The sequence below is a fragment of the Drosophila albomicans genome, chromosome 2R, assembly GCF_009650485.2.
Source record: "Drosophila albomicans strain 15112-1751.03 chromosome 2R, ASM965048v2, whole genome shotgun sequence".
In the NCBI taxonomy this organism is placed as follows: domain Eukaryota; kingdom Metazoa; phylum Arthropoda; class Insecta; order Diptera; family Drosophilidae; genus Drosophila; species Drosophila albomicans.
Genome location: NC_047631.2, coordinates 21,087,104 through 21,105,700, shown reverse-complemented (window position 1 = coordinate 21,105,700; position 18,597 = coordinate 21,087,104). Strand labels below are relative to the sequence as shown.

At 39.9% G+C, this 18,597-nt stretch overlaps 2 protein-coding genes across 9 annotated transcripts in view; both read right to left on the bottom strand.

The window, feature by feature from the left end:
* The window catches only part of LOC117576152 (sodium/potassium-transporting ATPase subunit alpha), a 29,289-nt gene extending 13,722 nt beyond the window's left edge, over positions 1-15,567 (bottom strand). For 3 of the 7 annotated variants that reach the window (XM_034260722.2, XM_034260721.2, XM_034260720.2), the window contains exons 1-2: positions 15,549-15,567; positions 237-317 (exon numbers count right to left, since the gene is read on the bottom strand). Coding sequence is in view for 1 of the 7 variants with exons in the window: in XM_052007255.1 (XP_051863215.1) it covers positions 237-317; positions 3,462-3,473 (93 nt within the window). In the remaining 6 variants the exon portion in view is untranslated. Of the gene's footprint in view, positions 1-236; positions 318-1,627; positions 1,726-3,461; positions 3,479-5,171; positions 5,671-15,548 lie in introns of those variants that run through there. The other 4 variants (XM_034260723.2, XM_052007255.1, XM_034260724.2 and 1 more) reach the window with 4 other exon arrangements.
* Positions 15,568-15,971: 404 nt separating this feature from the next.
* On the bottom strand, positions 15,972-18,047 carry LOC117576038 (solute carrier family 25 member 45). Of its 2 annotated transcripts, XM_034260560.2 has the most exons (5): positions 17,866-18,047; positions 16,905-17,017; positions 16,606-16,846; positions 16,434-16,548; positions 15,972-16,380 (listed from the first exon to the last, which is right to left on the bottom strand). In XM_034260560.2, exons 1-5 carry the CDS (start codon positions 17,909-17,911, stop codon positions 15,999-16,001), a joined length of 897 nt encoding a protein of 298 aa, XP_034116451.1. In that variant the 5' UTR covers positions 17,912-18,047; the 3' UTR covers positions 15,972-15,998. The 2 variants fall into 2 exon arrangements, with proteins under 2 accessions (XP_034116451.1, XP_034116452.1); XM_034260561.2 differs by lacking the exon at positions 17,866-18,047 and having other exon boundaries at positions 16,606-16,829; positions 16,905-17,005.
* Between the last annotated feature and the right edge of the window lie 550 nt (positions 18,048-18,597).

Here is an 18,597-nt window from a genome sequence, read left to right as displayed (position 1 = left end):
TAAAGAATTGAAAATAAGCACACATAAAGTAGAAATAAAGATTAAAGGCGTAAACAAATCGGCATAAATGGAACAAATCGATGAGTATGTGATGTGAAAATATGTTAAAGTATACCCATCTGTGTGTGAGTGAGTGTGTGCAGTACATATATATTCATGAGTAGGTTGTATGTAGTTCATACATATGTATGTCTGCGTGGTATGTGTGTACTATATGAGGAACATTTTCAATTTACCTTGAAGTGGCCATCGGCTGTGCGATTGTCGTCATCGGTTGCAATAACCGTCGCGACTCGATAAGAGTCCGCTCTCGTAAGCTGCACGAGGAGTGTTGATATTCGATTCGATTTGATTGATGGATGTTGATTGATGATGAACGGGAAGAAATATATAAATCAAAAGAACGTAACAAACGTAACAACGTAACAAAAAAACGTAAACGAAAAACAAAACGAGCATAATCAGATGCATAAACTTTTGATAATGATAATGATATGTTTCTAAGTACTACTATATACGTAAATACATATTTCTAAGAAAAAAATATATTCCATAAATATAAATCTTATATCATATGTGGTTAATTTGTGATGAAACTATTACTAAATCACTGTGAAATAACTAGAAAAATGTTTCACATATGACTCTGCTTCCAGCTGGAGGACAACAACACAAAAGGACAATGAATCATGTAATTGTATGTTACGAGAACGATAAACGAGAACGAGAACAAGAACGGGTGCGAGAGAGTACGAGTATAATGTAGAGTTTGTGGGCTAACGGAACGAATAACGAATACTGGAAGGGAACGGACAGGGCGCATGTGCCGATTTGTGCTTGCTTTGGAAAAACAATTGGAAAGCAAATTGATTTGTGGTTTTTAGAAGCGAAAAAAAAAATTATATAGAGGTATTACCATACAATACATTGATATCTCGCATTATTGCACTGACGTAAACATTTGAGGAATGAGAGCTCCGGGCTCGTTTATCAGCAAATGGTCAAGTGAATCACAATCGAAATGGAAATGCAAACGCAAACTCATTAAAATGCAATTTCAACAAAATATTTACTGCAGCCCAAGGGCAACTGAATATAAATATAAAAATAATGCACAAATCAATAACTCTCCGCATTCGTTCTAAACTCGTAATATATATTTTTTGTTTTTTTGGTCTCATGCATAAATTGAAAAGAAGCATGCCAAGAGCAGTGTCAAGAAGTAACAACAATATACAAATAAAGAGAGCGTCTAAGACAAATACAACACAATACGTAGAGCGGGAGAATGGGAGAGAGTATGGAAATGTGAGCGAAGTAGAAGAGGTAGAGGTAGAGATAAGTGCGTTCTCTCTAAACAAACCTGTCGCGATCACATTTGGCGCTCGGTTGAACGCCGGCAACGTGAAATGAGTACAGAATCGACATTATTCGCTTTGTTTGGCTTTGAACGGGTATTGCTTATTTATTTATGTATTTATTCGTTTTTGGTGTGTTGGGGGGGTTCAATAAGCTTTTGAATTCTTAAGGGGCATGAAATAAATCCCAATGTTTGTGATCACATATATAGTATGTATGTATCTATGATTTTGTTTTTATAAAAACTTGATTCATTCTGCTTACGCACTTTTATTTAATATTCGGGGCTCTCGTTAGATTGCCTTTGGTTTTGTTTGTTTGTCTTTTCACTTATTGGCAGTTATTTGTTTGTCTCTCTCTCTCTCTCTCTCTCTTTATGCTGATTTACGTATGCTAAACAATCTATATTAAATTGAGGGGGGCACAGGTGAAAGGGGTTTTTGATTAGTTAATTATAGTAGAGCTTAACTGTAACTTAACTGTAATGCTTAATGCTTAGTCTAAGGCTAGTGGCAACAATTGTTAACATGTTCTTTCTTTCTTTTTTTTTTTTTGCGCTCCCACAGAATTTGTTTGTCGTTAATTTATATTTTCCTAAACAAATTAATTTCATTAAAAGGCGACTCTTTAGTTTTACGATACGTTTTTATCTTGATTTGTGTCTTTTGTTTGGAACCGTTCATGGTTCGATTCATTTGACGAAACAAAAGTGGAGCGTCGATCGTTGAGCGCGTCACGACGCTGCCATTGAAAAACATTAAATTGCGAATTGTTGCAAAATACGGGACAACGAAACGCAGCATGTGAAATCTGTGTAACGATGCTGACCGAGAGCATTGAGCTGATTTGAGTGCCAAATGCCGAGCACTGACTGCTGACTGCTGACTGCTAGCTGAGGTTGAACAAACAATTAGAACGCCACACGATGATGCTCTATGCTAGAGGGTGCGGACGATTGCTGGACGGCAGCAGCAGGATGGATGGGATATAAATCAAAATGCGACAATGGCCGTTTGGCGACACAGAGAAGTTTACATAACGCTGCCAATTAAGCGCTCAGATACAAATGTATCTGCTAGTTTCATGTGATTTGTATCTGCTAGTTTGACTGTGTGTGTGTGTGACTTTCTCTGTGTGTGTCTGTGTATTGTATGTGTAGTCCAACGGTTTGGCGCGCACTTTGTCGCGCAAAGCATTTGGCATTTGAACTTGAATATCAATTTACAACAAATACAAAGACATAAAGAAAAAAGTACGCGAACAGTTATCGGGGATGCTTTGAGAGCTTGGCGAGATAAAGAATTGACAGGCAACAGACAAAACACAGCACGCTAATTGTTCAATCAATGCAAAAAGTATCTGCCACACACACACACACTACTAGACAATCGCACACACACACACACGCTGAGAAGTACGTGTAAACTTGCGGGCGTAACCCAAAAAATGAGCAAATTAAGCTGCATAATGACAGCGATAATTGTAAACAATTTGAGCCAAGCGAAAGTGCATATAACAACAGAGATTTGTGAACTCGTCTTCAAATGCGGTTCGAACCAGTCGAAAACTAGAATGAAACCACTAAAAACTGCTGCTGCAGCAGGTCAAAGAAAACTTCAGCTCAACATCAACGTAATATTATAGTACTGAAGAAAAGCTCAAACTGGTTAATACAATATTCATTTCTAATGTATACGCATAACTACTTCAATCTCGATTTGTATTTTAATTCAGAGAACGCTCCCTGAGGGAAACACGTTTATCATTGTTATGACTTTTTTCCAATCGAGTGTTAATGATCTCAGCTTTGCGCTCATCAGTTGTCCGTACTTTTTACAATTGAACGCTAATTGTCAAGTTTTTTTTTTTTTTTGGCATGTTCCTGTCATATTCCCATTACATCTGTCTATCTATTTTCATCAGTTAACATGCGAAGCGACTTAATACAATACGATACGAGAAAAAGAAAACAATATACTTAGAATAAATAAAAGTATATGCGAATATAAATTAAAAACTAAATAATAAATAATAAAGTTAATAAATGATTGTAAGTAGAATTTCTGATTTTGTTATTTATAGTGCTTTTTGTTTTTACCCACCTGAACACTCATTACGTCTTCAGAATATAGAAATTACGGGTGCGTTAAATAAATAATTAAAATAACAACGTCGACATATAATTACGTAAAACGTTTTGAAAACAAATAACAAAAAAAAAATAAAAATAGAAAAACAAAAACGTAACTGCAATAAAAATGAGAAAATTAAAAATTAAGTTCAAAGGGAAAATTGAATGATTTTCAGCTTATGCAACAAATCTGCAGGCAACCGAGCCGACACGAAAAGGAAACGACCCTGGAAGGGAGGAGCGAAGTCTTTCGCTAGGCGCTAGGCGGCGAAGCAGCAAGTGGACCGCATTGGCTACACACACACACACACATAACCACCCGCGATGGAAGGACAAAGAAGCAGAAGCAGAAGCCGAAGCAAAAGCTGAGCGGGCGCAAAGAGGCGGTCTGGAACTTTGGAATTGGTATTGGAAGGCGCAGATTGGAATAGAAAACTGCAGCTAGCAGCAGCAGCAGCAGCAGGATATGAAATAACGGCACACGAGCGCGATAATAAGAGCGTGAGAGCGCAAAAGAGAGAGACGAGCACAGACAATTTTCGAAATCGAGTGCAATTCGAAAATGAGAGCGTAATGAGAGAGGTAGGAAGAGTGAGCAGCCCCATCACGAGCGCGAGCGCAGCATAAAGAACACACAATACAATATGCGAATTGAAATGTAAAAGAACATTTTTTTTTTTTTTTGTAGTGTTTTCATTTCCATTCCTTTGACTACTTGTCCGCAAGTCCATATCTCTGTTTCTGTGTTACGCTTTACCACCAGCAGCAGCAGCAGCAGCAGAATTATGAAATAGCCAACAAACAACGGGTGGTCGATACCATGCTCCAACAGCCACTCAAGGAGTCCCATCCCCTCTCTTCGAGGGGGACATTATATGAGTGTGTGTGTGTGTGTATTGTAGGGGCACACACATTTGGGTTTTTTTTTGGGTTGGTGGGTTGTGGGCTTTGTGGGTTGCGGGTTTTTAGTGGTTTTCTCGGCTTGGGGTGGCCAGGAAATTACTGCTATTCCAAAATGAAATCGCCGCAATTGAATCTAAACGATTTCATTGCCATAAAAAAGTACGTCAGCGGTACGAAATTAATGTGCACATGGACAGAGACAAGTGTAGGGAAGCAACTAGATAAAAAGATATTATATACACACATGCAAATACACATACATATTGTGGTGCTGTAGTTGGTCTGGCTTTAGGGGGATATATGAGAGACAGAGATAGAGAGAGATCGCACGGCTTTCAGTCAAATCGAAATGCTAGAAATGGTCAAATGGAACCCATAACGATCAGGGGATGATAATCTATTAGATCATAATTATTATTGCTCACTCACACACACACAATTGCAAACATTTATTCATTCACACACAATCAGCAAAATTGTCATTTACATGCATTATGCATTATTCACGTTACATTCTTTTTTTTTCCTTCTGCTTTTTCATTCCACACACAGTTCACCTCCTACATACACACACTCATACATACGTATCCATTACGGCGCTGGCATGAAGTTTTGGAAAATCGATTTTGTACAAGGACGTTTTGTCGTTTGGGGCTTTTTAGTAGTTAGGAGCCGTTTCTAGGCTCCGCTGCAGTTGAGCAACAACAGCAGCAACAACAAAATAAAAAATTGTCTTGGCTTTTAGAGTTCTTTGGTGGAGGAATGTTGTTGGTTCTACCTTTTACACGTCGAGTAAGATATTACACAATTTTTCCGTTTAGCGTTGCCGTTTGCCCCGTGTAGTTGTGGTTTCGGTTTCTGTTTCGGAGGGGCGAGATTTCACTGAAAACTACCCCGTCTTCTTGAACAGTGTTAATAAACTTATTTGCACTTCTTAATACAACAATAACAAATCACACACACGTTTTCTTTTACTTTTATACTCGTTAAGCTGTAACAGCTTAAGAGTTTGCCTCTTTTTTTTGCGCTTCTATGGTATATGTTATGTGTATATTCGTATCCTGTGTGTGTGCTTCTTCTTGGGCTTTATCGATGCACAGTTATTGTGTAAGCAGCAACACCAGCGTAACGCAGGCGGCGGACAGAGCGGAGAGCTGAGAGGAGCTGTACTAGTACTGGCACACTGGCTGTACCACCCGACAGAGAGACGAGAGCTCAGTTTAGCTACCACAGTGAGACCGACCTTCCTAGTTCGGTAACAAACGCTCGACTGAAAATTTTCAGCATGCCGCGAGTGGTTAAGCTTTCTCGTTCAACGAAAAAATATTCTAGCATTGTCATTCGTCCGCAGCGGCGTCGTCGTCGTCGTTGGCGCTCCGAAAGCTTTCGTTACGTTTCGTTCGTTCATTCGTTTGGCAGATGTTTCGTCGCTCCTACCTTACGCTGCATATGCACATAGAAAGAACAGTACAGCGCAGTAGCGTACAGAGAAGCTTTCGAAATCTCTCTCTCACTCTCTATCGCACTTTACACCAAATGTATGGCAGTGTGACAAGTGAGGCAGGCAATGGGCTGCTGCTGCTGCTGCTGCTACTGCTGCTTGCCATAGAGCATGGGTATTTTGCACAGTGGTGCGAGAGCTTGGAAACTGGAGCAGAACCCTCTGGCTGCTCAGACTTCAAGCACAGAGAGAAAGAGAGAGTGAGCGCGGCAGAGATGTGCGCAGGAATGTGTGTCAGTCAGGCAAGCACAAAGATTCGAATCGAGAATTTGCATGAATTGTATAAGCAGCAAAATAAAACGAAAACAAAAAAAAAGCCTCAGACTGAGCTTGATGAAAGGCCAAACTATTTGAGAATTCGGCAATTTACTCCACACGCCATATCCTGGCAGCCCTTTAATCGTTTATCGAGCCAATGACGTCACTTCAGCAGCGTGATGTCAATTATTCATATGTCAGGCAGTTAGACAACTTCTCCCCAAGGCACAAAAAAAGAAAACGCAGGACAAAAGCCATAAGAGATTATAAAGCAGGCAAATATATATATATGTAAATACTATATGTAAGTCTAAGCTAGAGCTTTTCATACAAACATGTATTTTTATAGAGAGAGCGAGCCGAACAAAAGGCTGCAGTTCTATTTTAGTGGCTTGAGCTCGCTTACGACGCTTACGAGTAAGTCTAATTACACTAAATGTCAGCCGCACACAGAAAAGTAACACAAAACCGAAACAGAAAATCGATAGACATCGCAAAAGCAGATGCGAGCGCAAAAAAAAAGTTACCCACAGTTACTAGCAGGGATTCTATAGAATATGGGATGGGAAAAAAGAGTGGGACAAGGGAGAGGGAGAAGGGGCTGCTGCCGAATACAGTGAAAGCTGCTTAGCTGAAATTAACCCAAAACGAAGGTCGATAGAGATAACTTACAGATTTACCAGATTGTAGCTAATTAAGTGAGCATGCAAAATGCGCTCGACATTTTTTTTTCTGTCATCTTGCAAAATATATTTGTGAATAAATTCCTCGCTCTTACGACTATCAGTGAGAGCAACTATGATTGTCCTGCCCGGGACAGTTATTACTGTACGCGTAATGCGATTCACTTAAGGCTCGAGCAAATAAACAAACAATGGGGCGCACTGACTTTAAGTGGTCGCGATGCCGGCGCTCCGGGCTACATACAAAACATATACTATACATACATATATATGTATGGGAATAGGGAACATAGAACGAACAACAGCGAACAACGAAAGTATAGTATTATGAGCCTTTTTGCCTTCGGTCTAATATCAAGTTATGTAATGACACACACACACACAGCAATTCGCACAGCACTTTGCCAAACTGTTTCTGTGTATGCGTGCTGCGCGGTGGATAAACTTTGGCACGATGTTGCAGCAGTGACCTCAAAAGGCAGCGCCAACAACGCTTGGCGGGGGAGCATGTAAAACACCAAACCCAACGATAGTAGTAAGTACAAGTAACTCGTGCCAAGTTGCTTATGTAAAAACACACACACAAAAAAAAAGTGGCAATGCAAAAGGCTACAAAATTCAGCTGACAAAATGGTCAACTGACAACCGAAGGGGGACAACGCCAATGCCATGACACACGCGGCCAATTGTCGGGCCAATAGAGTCAGCGTTTTGACGTAGATACTTCATATCGCCCCAGACTTATATCGCATATCTTAATGTTGGCCATAGACCCCAAGTGCGATACATCATATTGTTTTTGTAACTTGTTTAATTATACGTTTGGCTGATTGGCGCCAAAGTCAGTCGGCAGATCTATTTCTGTTCCCGTTTACAGCTCAATTTTTGTGTTTTGCCACGCCTGCAGCACGTGTCTCTGTGCCACAATGCGGTGGCATTTACTCCAAACAGTAGTAGTTTGGTAGTAGAAGTGTTGTGTTGCCAAATAAATATTTGGAAAATCAATAAGAACTGATGAGTGACAACGCTATGAAAGCAATTGCTGTTCGACTCTCTCGAGCTGTCGAATTGTGTTTGTACAAAGCGCTTGCTTTACGTATTTCTACGTATTGAATGCCAATTATGACTTTTAAGCTAAGCAAATAACTAGAGTAGAGCGGCAGCAACAATGTTGCAAGCCATTCTCCGATGATATAACCAACAAAATTTTGCTATACAGAGCATGAAAATCTCTGCTGGCAACTGCATTCTCGCACGTTACGTATACGCAGTGTGGCGGCGTGTGAAAAGCGTGCGCTTCGCATTGACAGCGAGCAGTTAAAACTGCAACAGTGCTGTTAATTTTCACAAGAGTTAAATAGAACAACTTGAATATAGAAAACTTTCCAGAGTTCAGAGGGAATATTGATTGCATAAGCGCCAGGCATCTTTTAATTGTGTTCATGACCATGGCAAACACAAGAGACAGCGAGAGAGAGGTTGAAAGGAAGGAAGGGGAAAAGCGGAGCGCACAGACTTGTAGCATAATCAACATAAATGTTGAAGCATTGTACGATGATATATGAAGATAATAATATATGAGCCTCAAAATGACAAACCGACAATGAAGCGAATGAACTACAGCAAACGGCTGACTTAGTTTCTGTACTTGAGCTCTGATTAAAATGTGTGTGCCCCGTGCAGCTCTCTTTCTCTCTCGGCTAACGCTGACGATGATGATGATGATGATGATGCCACTGGGATGTGGCAGCTGGACAGTCAGGCAGGCAAAATGCTGATCGCTGGCACAAAGTCAACACAAAGTCTAGTCAGAGTCTCCTCGTAGGCGTTATGACAATAGATTTACGAGTGTAGCGCGCTCTACAGCTCTACAGCTTAATTTGCGCTATTCATTGTGTGTAGAAAGACCTCCAGCTGAAAAACCTTAGACCGACGACGACGATGATGATGACAACGAAGGAAAGTCTCTCTAGTAGTAGTAGCTACGGTAGCTAGCAGCTAGTTTGAATGAAATGCCCGGAAAAAACCAATTGGTAGACTCAGTTTAATATTCACTGAGGCAATGGAAAAACGTGCACTGGCCAAACTTGACGACAGACAGAGAGACCGAGAGACAGAAGAGACTGACTGACTGTCTGCTTGGTGGGCGGCAGCAGGTTTGCTTTTCGCATTTGCTTTTGCCTTTTGAATGGCGCAATAAATTTTAATCAAAATTAAAATATGTATACACAATAAACTAAGCAAAGTGCCAAGCATCCATCTACGAATACGATTGCGAGTACTTTGGGCCACTCGCAGCGCGTGTGTGCTTCTCCTCTTCTTCTAGTCATTGTCATTGGATGCATAGAATAGCAACCTCTCCAACCCCTCCCCCGCATCTTAGAGGTGGGATAATGCCAGAAAAAGCGAAGGAAAAGAGTTTATACTTATACCGAACAAGGCTGATAAGTTATTTGGCTCTTATCTCACTTTATAGGTAGCTCAACCTGATAGCCGGTTTTTTCCAGAGCATTTATGAGCTTAATTAGTTGTTGCGATAACGACAGTCAGATACCTACATTAGTCTATCTCTCTTTCTCTCCCGCAATGTACACAAATTGCAATTAAAATAGTCTCTAAAGGGTTGCCAAAAATAAAAGACAAACGAGCTTATCATGTGATTAGATAGCAGCATTTCTTATTTTTGTTTCTAGCTTAAGTACGAAAAATCTTTTTTGTGGAGGGTATCTATGAAATTAATTTACCCCAATTGAGTGCCAGGGGATTGATGTTCATGTGTGTGTGTGGATTAACCCACTTAAAGGCCCGACAGTCAAAGCCAAAGTCGACACTTTCAGACACATTCTAATTGGAGCAGCACACAGGGAAATGAATGGTGGGAAAAATGAATTAACCCAACAATTACAACATACTATACGACGACATACAAATTGATAGAGACAACCTTGCGCATATCCTGCCTCAAGTTGCCAGTTGCCAGTTGCCTGACGACAGCTTCGATCCGCAGCTAGAACTTATCTATTAATGACGCCATTCGAAACTAGTGAAATGCGTAAACCAGTTTTTTAGATTTTTTTCAAGTGGTTGATTTTAGATAGTCGCGAAACCTGATTAATTTTGGAGAGTTTATTATTATGAACAAGACTTTAGTCGACTAATTGTTGACAATAAATTTTGCCAGTAAAATTTGCAAAAATAAATTGGGGATAACAATTTTTAGCTGCTTCCCGGTGGAACTTATGACTTCCTCATAGATAGTATGCTCAATCTCTGGAATGTATCTGGATGCTGGGAAATGCGAATGGAAAGTGTCAACGGTAACCTCAACAGCATCAGCAACGTCAACAGCAACGCCAACGTCAGCAGCGTCAGCAAAGCGCGCATTGAATTGTATTTAAATTATAACAAATTGCGGCCAGGCATATCTTTTGTATGCTCGCATTTGTATCTGTATTTGTATCTGTATCTGAGCTGTAGCTGGGTGTAAGTACCGGCAATTGTTGGTGTTGTGGTGTGGATGGGCATTAAATTAAATAAAAATTTAATATGACAATTTAAGTAGGAGATGCAAAGATGACAAGTGCCATCTAGCAGGCGTCTTTTGCACAATTGAGCTACATTTTCATCTTGTCAACTGTTTCAATTGTCCTCATCATTTGCAGTATGCGATATATAATAACATACTATACGAGTATATGCGATACGATGTACACACATCTACGATTACAAAGTTCCATCATTAAACACTTTTGGGCAAGGCCAAGTTTCAAGTGTGGCACACAGCATGTTGCATATTCTGTTCGCTTTTCGCTGTTCTCTCATTATTATTGATGTGGAAAATTTTCGTTGTACTCTTCAGAATATATTTATTTACATTTTTTCCAAAATATACACACAATCTAATTTTGTTTTTTTGAGCCAGTTGGCAACAATGTTTTGAGTGTTTATAAATCATTCAATTGGCCTGGTCAATACATTTCAGTATTCGATACATAAGCACAACGAATAGCTAAAGATTTTTGTGTGTTATGTCATGCTATTTCCGCTTCATTTGCAGACGTCTCTATGCTCTCTGTGTCTCTGGCATCAATCTCAGCTCATCTCATCTCATCTCATCTCATCTCGTCTCGCTGATTGACTCCCACAAGATCTGTTGCGTATGACAGTAATGCCTTGAAATTGCGGTAATTGTTCTCGTCTGATGCCATCAACAATGCGTGTTGCGAGTGCATAAATCGGAGCTCAGTTCAACTGAGGACACAAGCAGCTTGTTAACTTGTTTGAACCAGTTAAGCCTAGTGTCGAATGTCAGGATATGTACATAGAGAAAAGAGCAACAATCCCAACCACAATTCAATTTGCATTATGTTCCATTTAAAATTAATTATAAACACATGAACGAGCACACTCGAACTCTCCAGCTCGCTCTCTGAGTCTCTCTTTCTCTCGCTCTCAAATACAAATTAAAATTCTTTCGAGTGGGCAATTATTATGACACACTGAGGGTCATAGAGAATGCGAGTTGACAACGCTCTAATCGCTGTTGGAAATGTGTTTTCTAGTTGACACTTCAATTGCCAAGTTTGACATATTGAATCACAACTTTATTGGAGAGCGATTTATTGCATCTAATGCGATTTTACAGCTATTGTTCATTTTGATTATTTGTTATCAAGTTGTAAAATGTAAGTACATAACTTTATGGTGGAAGTTTGATTTAATGAATCGATATGCAAATTTTCAATTGTATTATATAAAGATATTAATATTCTCTCTGACATGTTATTAAAGGATAGGTAAATCATCTTATCTGCTCAAGAATTTATCTATTTTACAGCACCAAAAATTCCTTTCATTTTCGCAAAAACAACAAGACCTTTGTGACCCCTTCGTAAAATGAGTTGTGGGCGGAGAAAACTCACATATTTTATTACTGAAGTCCATTTGAATTTATGCTCTTCGAACATGCATAATCGTAAACTGCTAAACCTCTAAAAAAAAGAAAGAAAAGGGAACCCAGTAGCAACCAGTCAGCGTGAGGGTCAGACACCGACCTCTGGGGCCTGGCGACAGTCAGCAAATGGACAGTCGACAATCGACAGTCGCCAGTCGCCCTGTCTCCAGTCGGGGGTCGATCGATTAGCCCAACACCCAGCTGCTACTAGTCACTATATACATACGTAACATAGCACGAATGTGTGCCACACAAAATAATCTATGAGAGCGAGAGAGTGTCGCTGATAAGGGGCAGACCGAGATAAAAACAATGTAAAAACAAGTAAGAAAGCTACAGTCGAGTGTGCTCGACTGTGAGATACCCGCTACCCATTTTGAATAAAAGAAAAATATTGCGGTATTTTTTTAAATATACCAAAAAGTCGAAAATACTGAAAATATACCAAATGGTATATGTGGTATATCGATATAGTACCGCATTCAAAATATACCATAGACGGCGCAAAATACCAGATTGTCAGCGAAAACAACTCAGACCCCTAGTAAGTAGGCGTTTTTGCCCATACAAAAGTATTTTTTTAATAACTTAGACAATTTTTATCTGATCACAACCAAATTTTCAGGAATCATAACTACTATAGTTATTATATACCAAACTTCGCAATTCTAGCTTTAAAATTACGCTTGTTATTAGATTTTTTTGATTTGGGGAGGCGTAAGTGGGCGTGGCAAAAATTTGAAACAAACTTGATCTGCATGCAAACATAACAAATGCTGTCGAAAAAAATTATAGCTCTATCTCTTATAGTCTCTGAGATCCAGTGTTTCATACAGACAGACGGACAGACACACAGACGGACATGGCTATATCGTCTCGGCTGTTGACGCTGATCAAGAATATATATACTTTATAGGGTCGGAGATGCCTCCTTCTACCTGTTACATACATTCCCTGCCGGCACAAAGTTATAATACCCTTCTACCCTATGGGTACCGGGTATAAACAATATGTTATGGTTGGCAAATATCACATGTGTCTCATAAATGGACAGGTAAGAGATGAAATCGACCTTACAAGTGCTTGAAATTGGCAGAAAACAGTCAAGAGATACAGATAATTGGCAGTTGCATGTGAAAATGTTCTCAGCAGCAACTGCAATTGCAAACTGCAAGTGATAAGCCCCATAAATAACAAGAGATAGCATTGGAGACACTTTGATAACCTCAAATAACAACATAACAAGCATTTGATTAGACATTTATTGGCATCTAATTGAATTCAAACTGCTGTTATTAATTTGTTGGCACGCTTTGATTGCCGCTGCCGGCTAAAACAAGTGCACAAAGTCCCAAAGCTGCGCGATTTGAAAATAAATTCTGGTATTTTCCAGTTACATTTGTCGGCGGTATTATTATCGCGATTTTGCGGTAACAAAAACAAAATGTCACAGGCAAGCCCCCATTCTAACTTTGTGAATGAATTTATAGTATTAATTGATTTTCGAAAATCCAACGAAATCCAGTTAGAAATATAAGTACATAAATTGAGTTATCAATTCCCTGGGGGTTCTGCTCTGCGCTGCTGTTCGTTCAATAGATTAAAATAGTGAGGCTGCAAATCTGTACAAAATAAACCAGGGATAGATCATGGAAATTATCAGATAGTATTTGTCTTGACGCAAGCTGAAGCTCAGTGCTTTGCAATGCTTTGCTTTACTCAGCTTTGCTTTGCTAGTAAATTGACTTAAATTGAAAGCGCATGACTCAGCATATGAAATAATGCGGAGCGTGGAGCGGCAAGGGATGGAGACAGTTCTCTGCTTTGCTCTGCTCTGCTGTTCGTTATGCCATGCCAGCCACATACAATATACATAATTCTTCTCGATGCGGATTTTGTGCGTGGAAATCATAAGCTACAGTAAAACCTCCCCGCAAATGAAACGCTGCTCAAGCGAATTGTGTTATTCGTGGCGCTTTAAAGTATGCAACGTTTTCTAGCATGGATCTAGGACTGTGGTTGATGTGGTTTTCCAATTGGCGCGACAGTGTGACCAGCGCACACCACAAACCCTCATCGCAATATGCTTGGTTAGCGTGTAATTAAGAGCTTGAACATTTGGAGGGAAAAACCTGTTTCAATAATTATCAAAGACAATGTGGAAAAAAGACGAGTACAAGAAATAAAGCGTGTGTTTGTGTGTTTGGCGATTTGCTTATAATTAGCAGGGCACGACGCGCCCCAATGACACCAATTCCGGAAAAAAACCAAACGAACGAGAAAAAAAGAGAAACTGAATTGAACCGCAGAGGGTTGTTTCGAAGCCAGTGTCGTCTCTTTTTCACAGCCTGAGAGATTCCAATACTAGTAGCTGTATATAAATGGGAAATCAAGAAATCTGTGCGACTGCCTGGCGAGAAGGAAGCAAAGGCGAAGGCGCAGGAGGGGCTGTGTATTGATAGGGTAGGCGTGGCGATGTTTCGATTGCATGCCAACAGAGAACACTCGAAGGAAGAGGCATAGACACTGGAATTGTACCGGTTATGTAAGCCGTAAAGCGGAAAATTTCCAGGCTATAAAAGTAAAGCTTTCGCATTCCAGGCAACATTTTACATGAGAGCGGGGCAAGAGAGCAATACGGATGAGAGAGAGAGAGCGCGCATGCATAGGCAAAAAGGGGGCGAATCACTGGAACATGGCTGGAATGCTGCGCATGACAAGAACGACAACAACAACAACAACTATGACAAGCAGCAGCAAATGTGCTACGCTAGGTAAACGTAATCGAAAGTGCTGTGCCAGGTGAGTGCTCTTCACATTGGGCCATTTGCGTTAAGCTGATCAAATAAACGAGGACTATACACAACGAGCACACCTGAGCAGCACGAAAGAGAGCACAGTCAAGAGAGAGCGAGAGCCAAAAAGAGCGCAAGCAAAAGAGAGTGCGCTTACGTGTGTGTGTGTGTGTATGTGGCCTGTTCTCTTTCTCTCGCGCGCATTAGATGTAAAACACTAAAAAAAACTCATTTAGACCAAACACAGAGCACAAAACCAGTTATCTGCTGCTGAGCCACTGGGCCAACTTTGTTTTATTGATCATGGCGTTGCATTGGAGCACGCGTGAGTGCGCTCTCATTGCTACCAACATTGTTTTTAACCAGGTAAGAAGCCTACAGTAACAATGTTAAGCAAGCAGAGCAGCTCACAAAAACTATCATAGTGCTTTGTTTAAGCCCTTCCAATAGGATTAATCTACAACGCACAATATGCGGAGCATGAACAACGCCCGCGTCTCCACCCTGCTTTTAGCTGGCGGTTAGCTGGCTCAACCGTCGAAGTCACAAACGCAGCACCAGAAGCAGAAGCTACTATAAACAAATTAATAAACTTGGCGTCGCCTTAGGGCGTCGGCTTTGCTGCATTACTAACAGACAAAACCAATAACACTCATACACGCACACACTCGCACTCTCACGCACACACACTCACACAAATACGAGTTTCGATTTTTCCACATACAAAAAAAAACGCCCGCTCAGCGTTAATATTGTAGTTGTTGTTGTTTGTGATGAGCGCTGATACGTTGCAAAACACACCTCAAACTTCTAACACACTTTCTGCTTTATAATGTTTGCATTTTTTAATTTTCTTCTTTAGTCACTGTTTGTTGCACATGTTAACAATTGTTTGCACTTTTTTTTTAACTTAATTAACTTAGTTTTATTATAAATTTTGGTTTAATTATTGCGCTCAGCTTACCTCGTAATTCGACCTCACTGCCATGTTTTATCGATATGAACTGTGCTATCGATGACTTAATTTCTTAGGTTTCACTGCAGTGTTGTATAGCTTTGAAATTTGTCTGTTAACAGAGCGCAGCTTGCGTTAACATAACGGTTGTAGTGTTGAGCAAAATTCAATTAAAAAAAGAAAATTAAATTAAATTCCATCTAATCAAATGTTGTATAACTGTTAAAGTTGCATAACAGCTCACATACAATTAGAAATATTATTTAGGCCAGTGAATATGTCGTTATTAAAAATTCATTGCATGCTTTCAGGCATACATTTTAATGTTAATTTACAGTGCTGTAAATTATTGCTCAATGTTACAGTTGTCTGTTAATAACATACCCACGACCGTTACAAAAATCAAGCTTGAACATAAATTTAAAATGAAACCTTTTATTTGAGTGATTTGACAGCATTTCAGTAATTATGACACAGCTCCAGTGAATACTCATAGCCCAAAAACGTTGCCGCATTAAAGGGTATCGCACGCGCCAACAACATCCAGCTGCCTCGAAAAATACTTTGCCAGCCGTATGCTCGAAAATTGACACGGACACAGTGCAGAATGCCGCGGAACTTGTGATTCTCATCTGCCTGCATAATAGTCTTGACCACATCGAATGGAATAACACAGACCCACGACAAGACGCCAGCCCAAGCACCAGCGAATGTGGTGACCACCAGATTAATATTGGAACCATCGGGATGTGCTCGACGTTTGCGCACAAATTGCGTGTTATCCAGAAAGTCTGCTGCCTGACGATAGACCAGCATATAGATGCCATATGGTAGGACATCGCTAGTAAAGAATTATTAGAAATTCAGTCGAACTGTAAGTTACATCTGACTCACCGACACATCATGGGCAGAAGTCCGCGATAAAGACCAGAGATGCCATCATTCTTGAGTATCCGTTTAAACGTGCCAAAGGCCGTTCGTCGCTTCCCATAGATGTAATCATTGTAGTCTACAAACACAATGGAAATTAGCAATTGCTGGCGAGGATTATGCTAGGTAAACTTACAACAATGTGTTTGCAGTCGCACCTTAATCAGTTCCATGGGACAGGCAATAAACGATTGCACAAAGCCGGCCACGGAGCCGGCCAAGAACATGTTGTGATACTCCAGCTGCTCTCGCTGATAATCGCTGTGACAAACGCGTCGCAGTTGCCGCAGATGATTGCCATAGATGCCGAAGAGAATGGAGTTGATGGCGCCCGTTGACATCATGGGAAACATCATGCCTCTGTAGAAACCGTTGATCTTTAAAGCGTTGTTAACTGATCGCGATCAGCTGGCCAGCCATCACATCACCACTTACCCCATTGTTGCGAGTGTAGATCTGTTGCACGGCCGTCAGCACGGATGTGTTTGAGGCCTGTTGCCAGGTCTTGATTGTGTCGAGTGGATGGGCAACCAGCACGCCGCAAGCACCTGAATGAGGCATAATAATAAACAAAACAAATAAACAAACTAAAATTCAGTGTTCTTTACTATAAGTCACCCATAAGTCATTTTTAGAGCAATATAAACTGAAATTAGATCTTGTGCCAAATTTACCACACAATATCCCGCATAACTTTCAAATTTATTTCCTAATTTTCATAGAAAATAATGAAATAAAAGTATTCTTACATAAAACTAATATGAGTAATTTTAATACCAGCAGAATTCTAAACAGTAACTTTCAAATTAAATGTTTTGAAATAGGATTGTAAAGTGAATTGAATCTGTGAAGAAACTTTGAAACTCTAGTTCATAAAATCTTCCAGATTAAGGAATTCTTTTATAGCGACAGACGAATATTACTACTACTTAATACTGATAGTAAGACGACAGACGAATACCACTACTACTTAATACTGATAGTAAATACTAAAGATAGTTTCTATCTATTTATCTCAAAATGCCCTTCCACCCTTCTATATCATAGCAGGGGTATTATTATAATTAAAAAGTTTTAGTACAATATTGCAATAATGTAAAGCATGTGGCCCCATGATGCCTCGATGCGGCACATGTTGCCGCATGACGTTGCCAAGAAATTCGATTGTGTTGATCAAAAATACGCCTCGTAGATCAGGGGCGCCTTCACATGAACTTGACCGTGACGTCGCAGCTGGCTGCGGTAGCTGCTCTAGCTGATAATATTGCTGCTGTTGCTGCTACTGTTGCTCTCGCTACTCCCTCAACAAGTGTCGAATATGGCTGTGGCTCAGCTTTAGCCGCGGGATTGCGTCATTCAAAGCATAATAACATGCGACAGAGAATTGAAAACTTACCGCCAATACAGCCAGCCACAAAGTCGCAATAGTTCTCCCACTTCATTGCATTTGTTGTCTTTCGCTAATAAATGCAGTTGCGAATTTATGAATTGTCCGAATTATTGATTTTTGTATTGTTGTATTTGTTTTTTCAGGTAAGGTGTCTCGACTGCATTGAGCAGCGGCAACGGAGGAACTGCAATCCAATTCGCAAGTTGTTGTACAGTGCAGTGTTAAAAGCTCAACTGCTTTGCTGAGCTTTTTTTGGTTGCTCTCAAAAGCTGGCAGCTATAAGCGAAATACCACTACGAGAGAGAGGGCAACACACAACGAAAATATGTATTTGTTATTAAATGTTGTTTTTATTGTTGTTGATTGATCTCTTTGCCTCACACTGCCTCGTGTCTCTTTCGTTCAAATTATATGCATTATTTTTTATTTTCTTTTCTTTTTTTTGTTGAATTTGAATCGCTTTTCTGATTGATTTCCTTTGCGCCCAACCAACTAAACCTGTGTCGTGTTTTTATAGTCGTTTATATTTTGTTTTTCATTTTTTTTTTTTTTATATATATTCATTCTCATTTATTTTTTATAATTTAGTGTAATTGTAATGTATTTATGGTTTTTTTTTTGTGTTTTGTTTTTTGTTTTCATTTTACTCAGCATAAGATTTTGTTTAGTTGTATCTCTAAAACGCAGCGTTCGTGTGCCAAAGGAAACAAATTGAAAACCTAGCACAACGAACCAAGA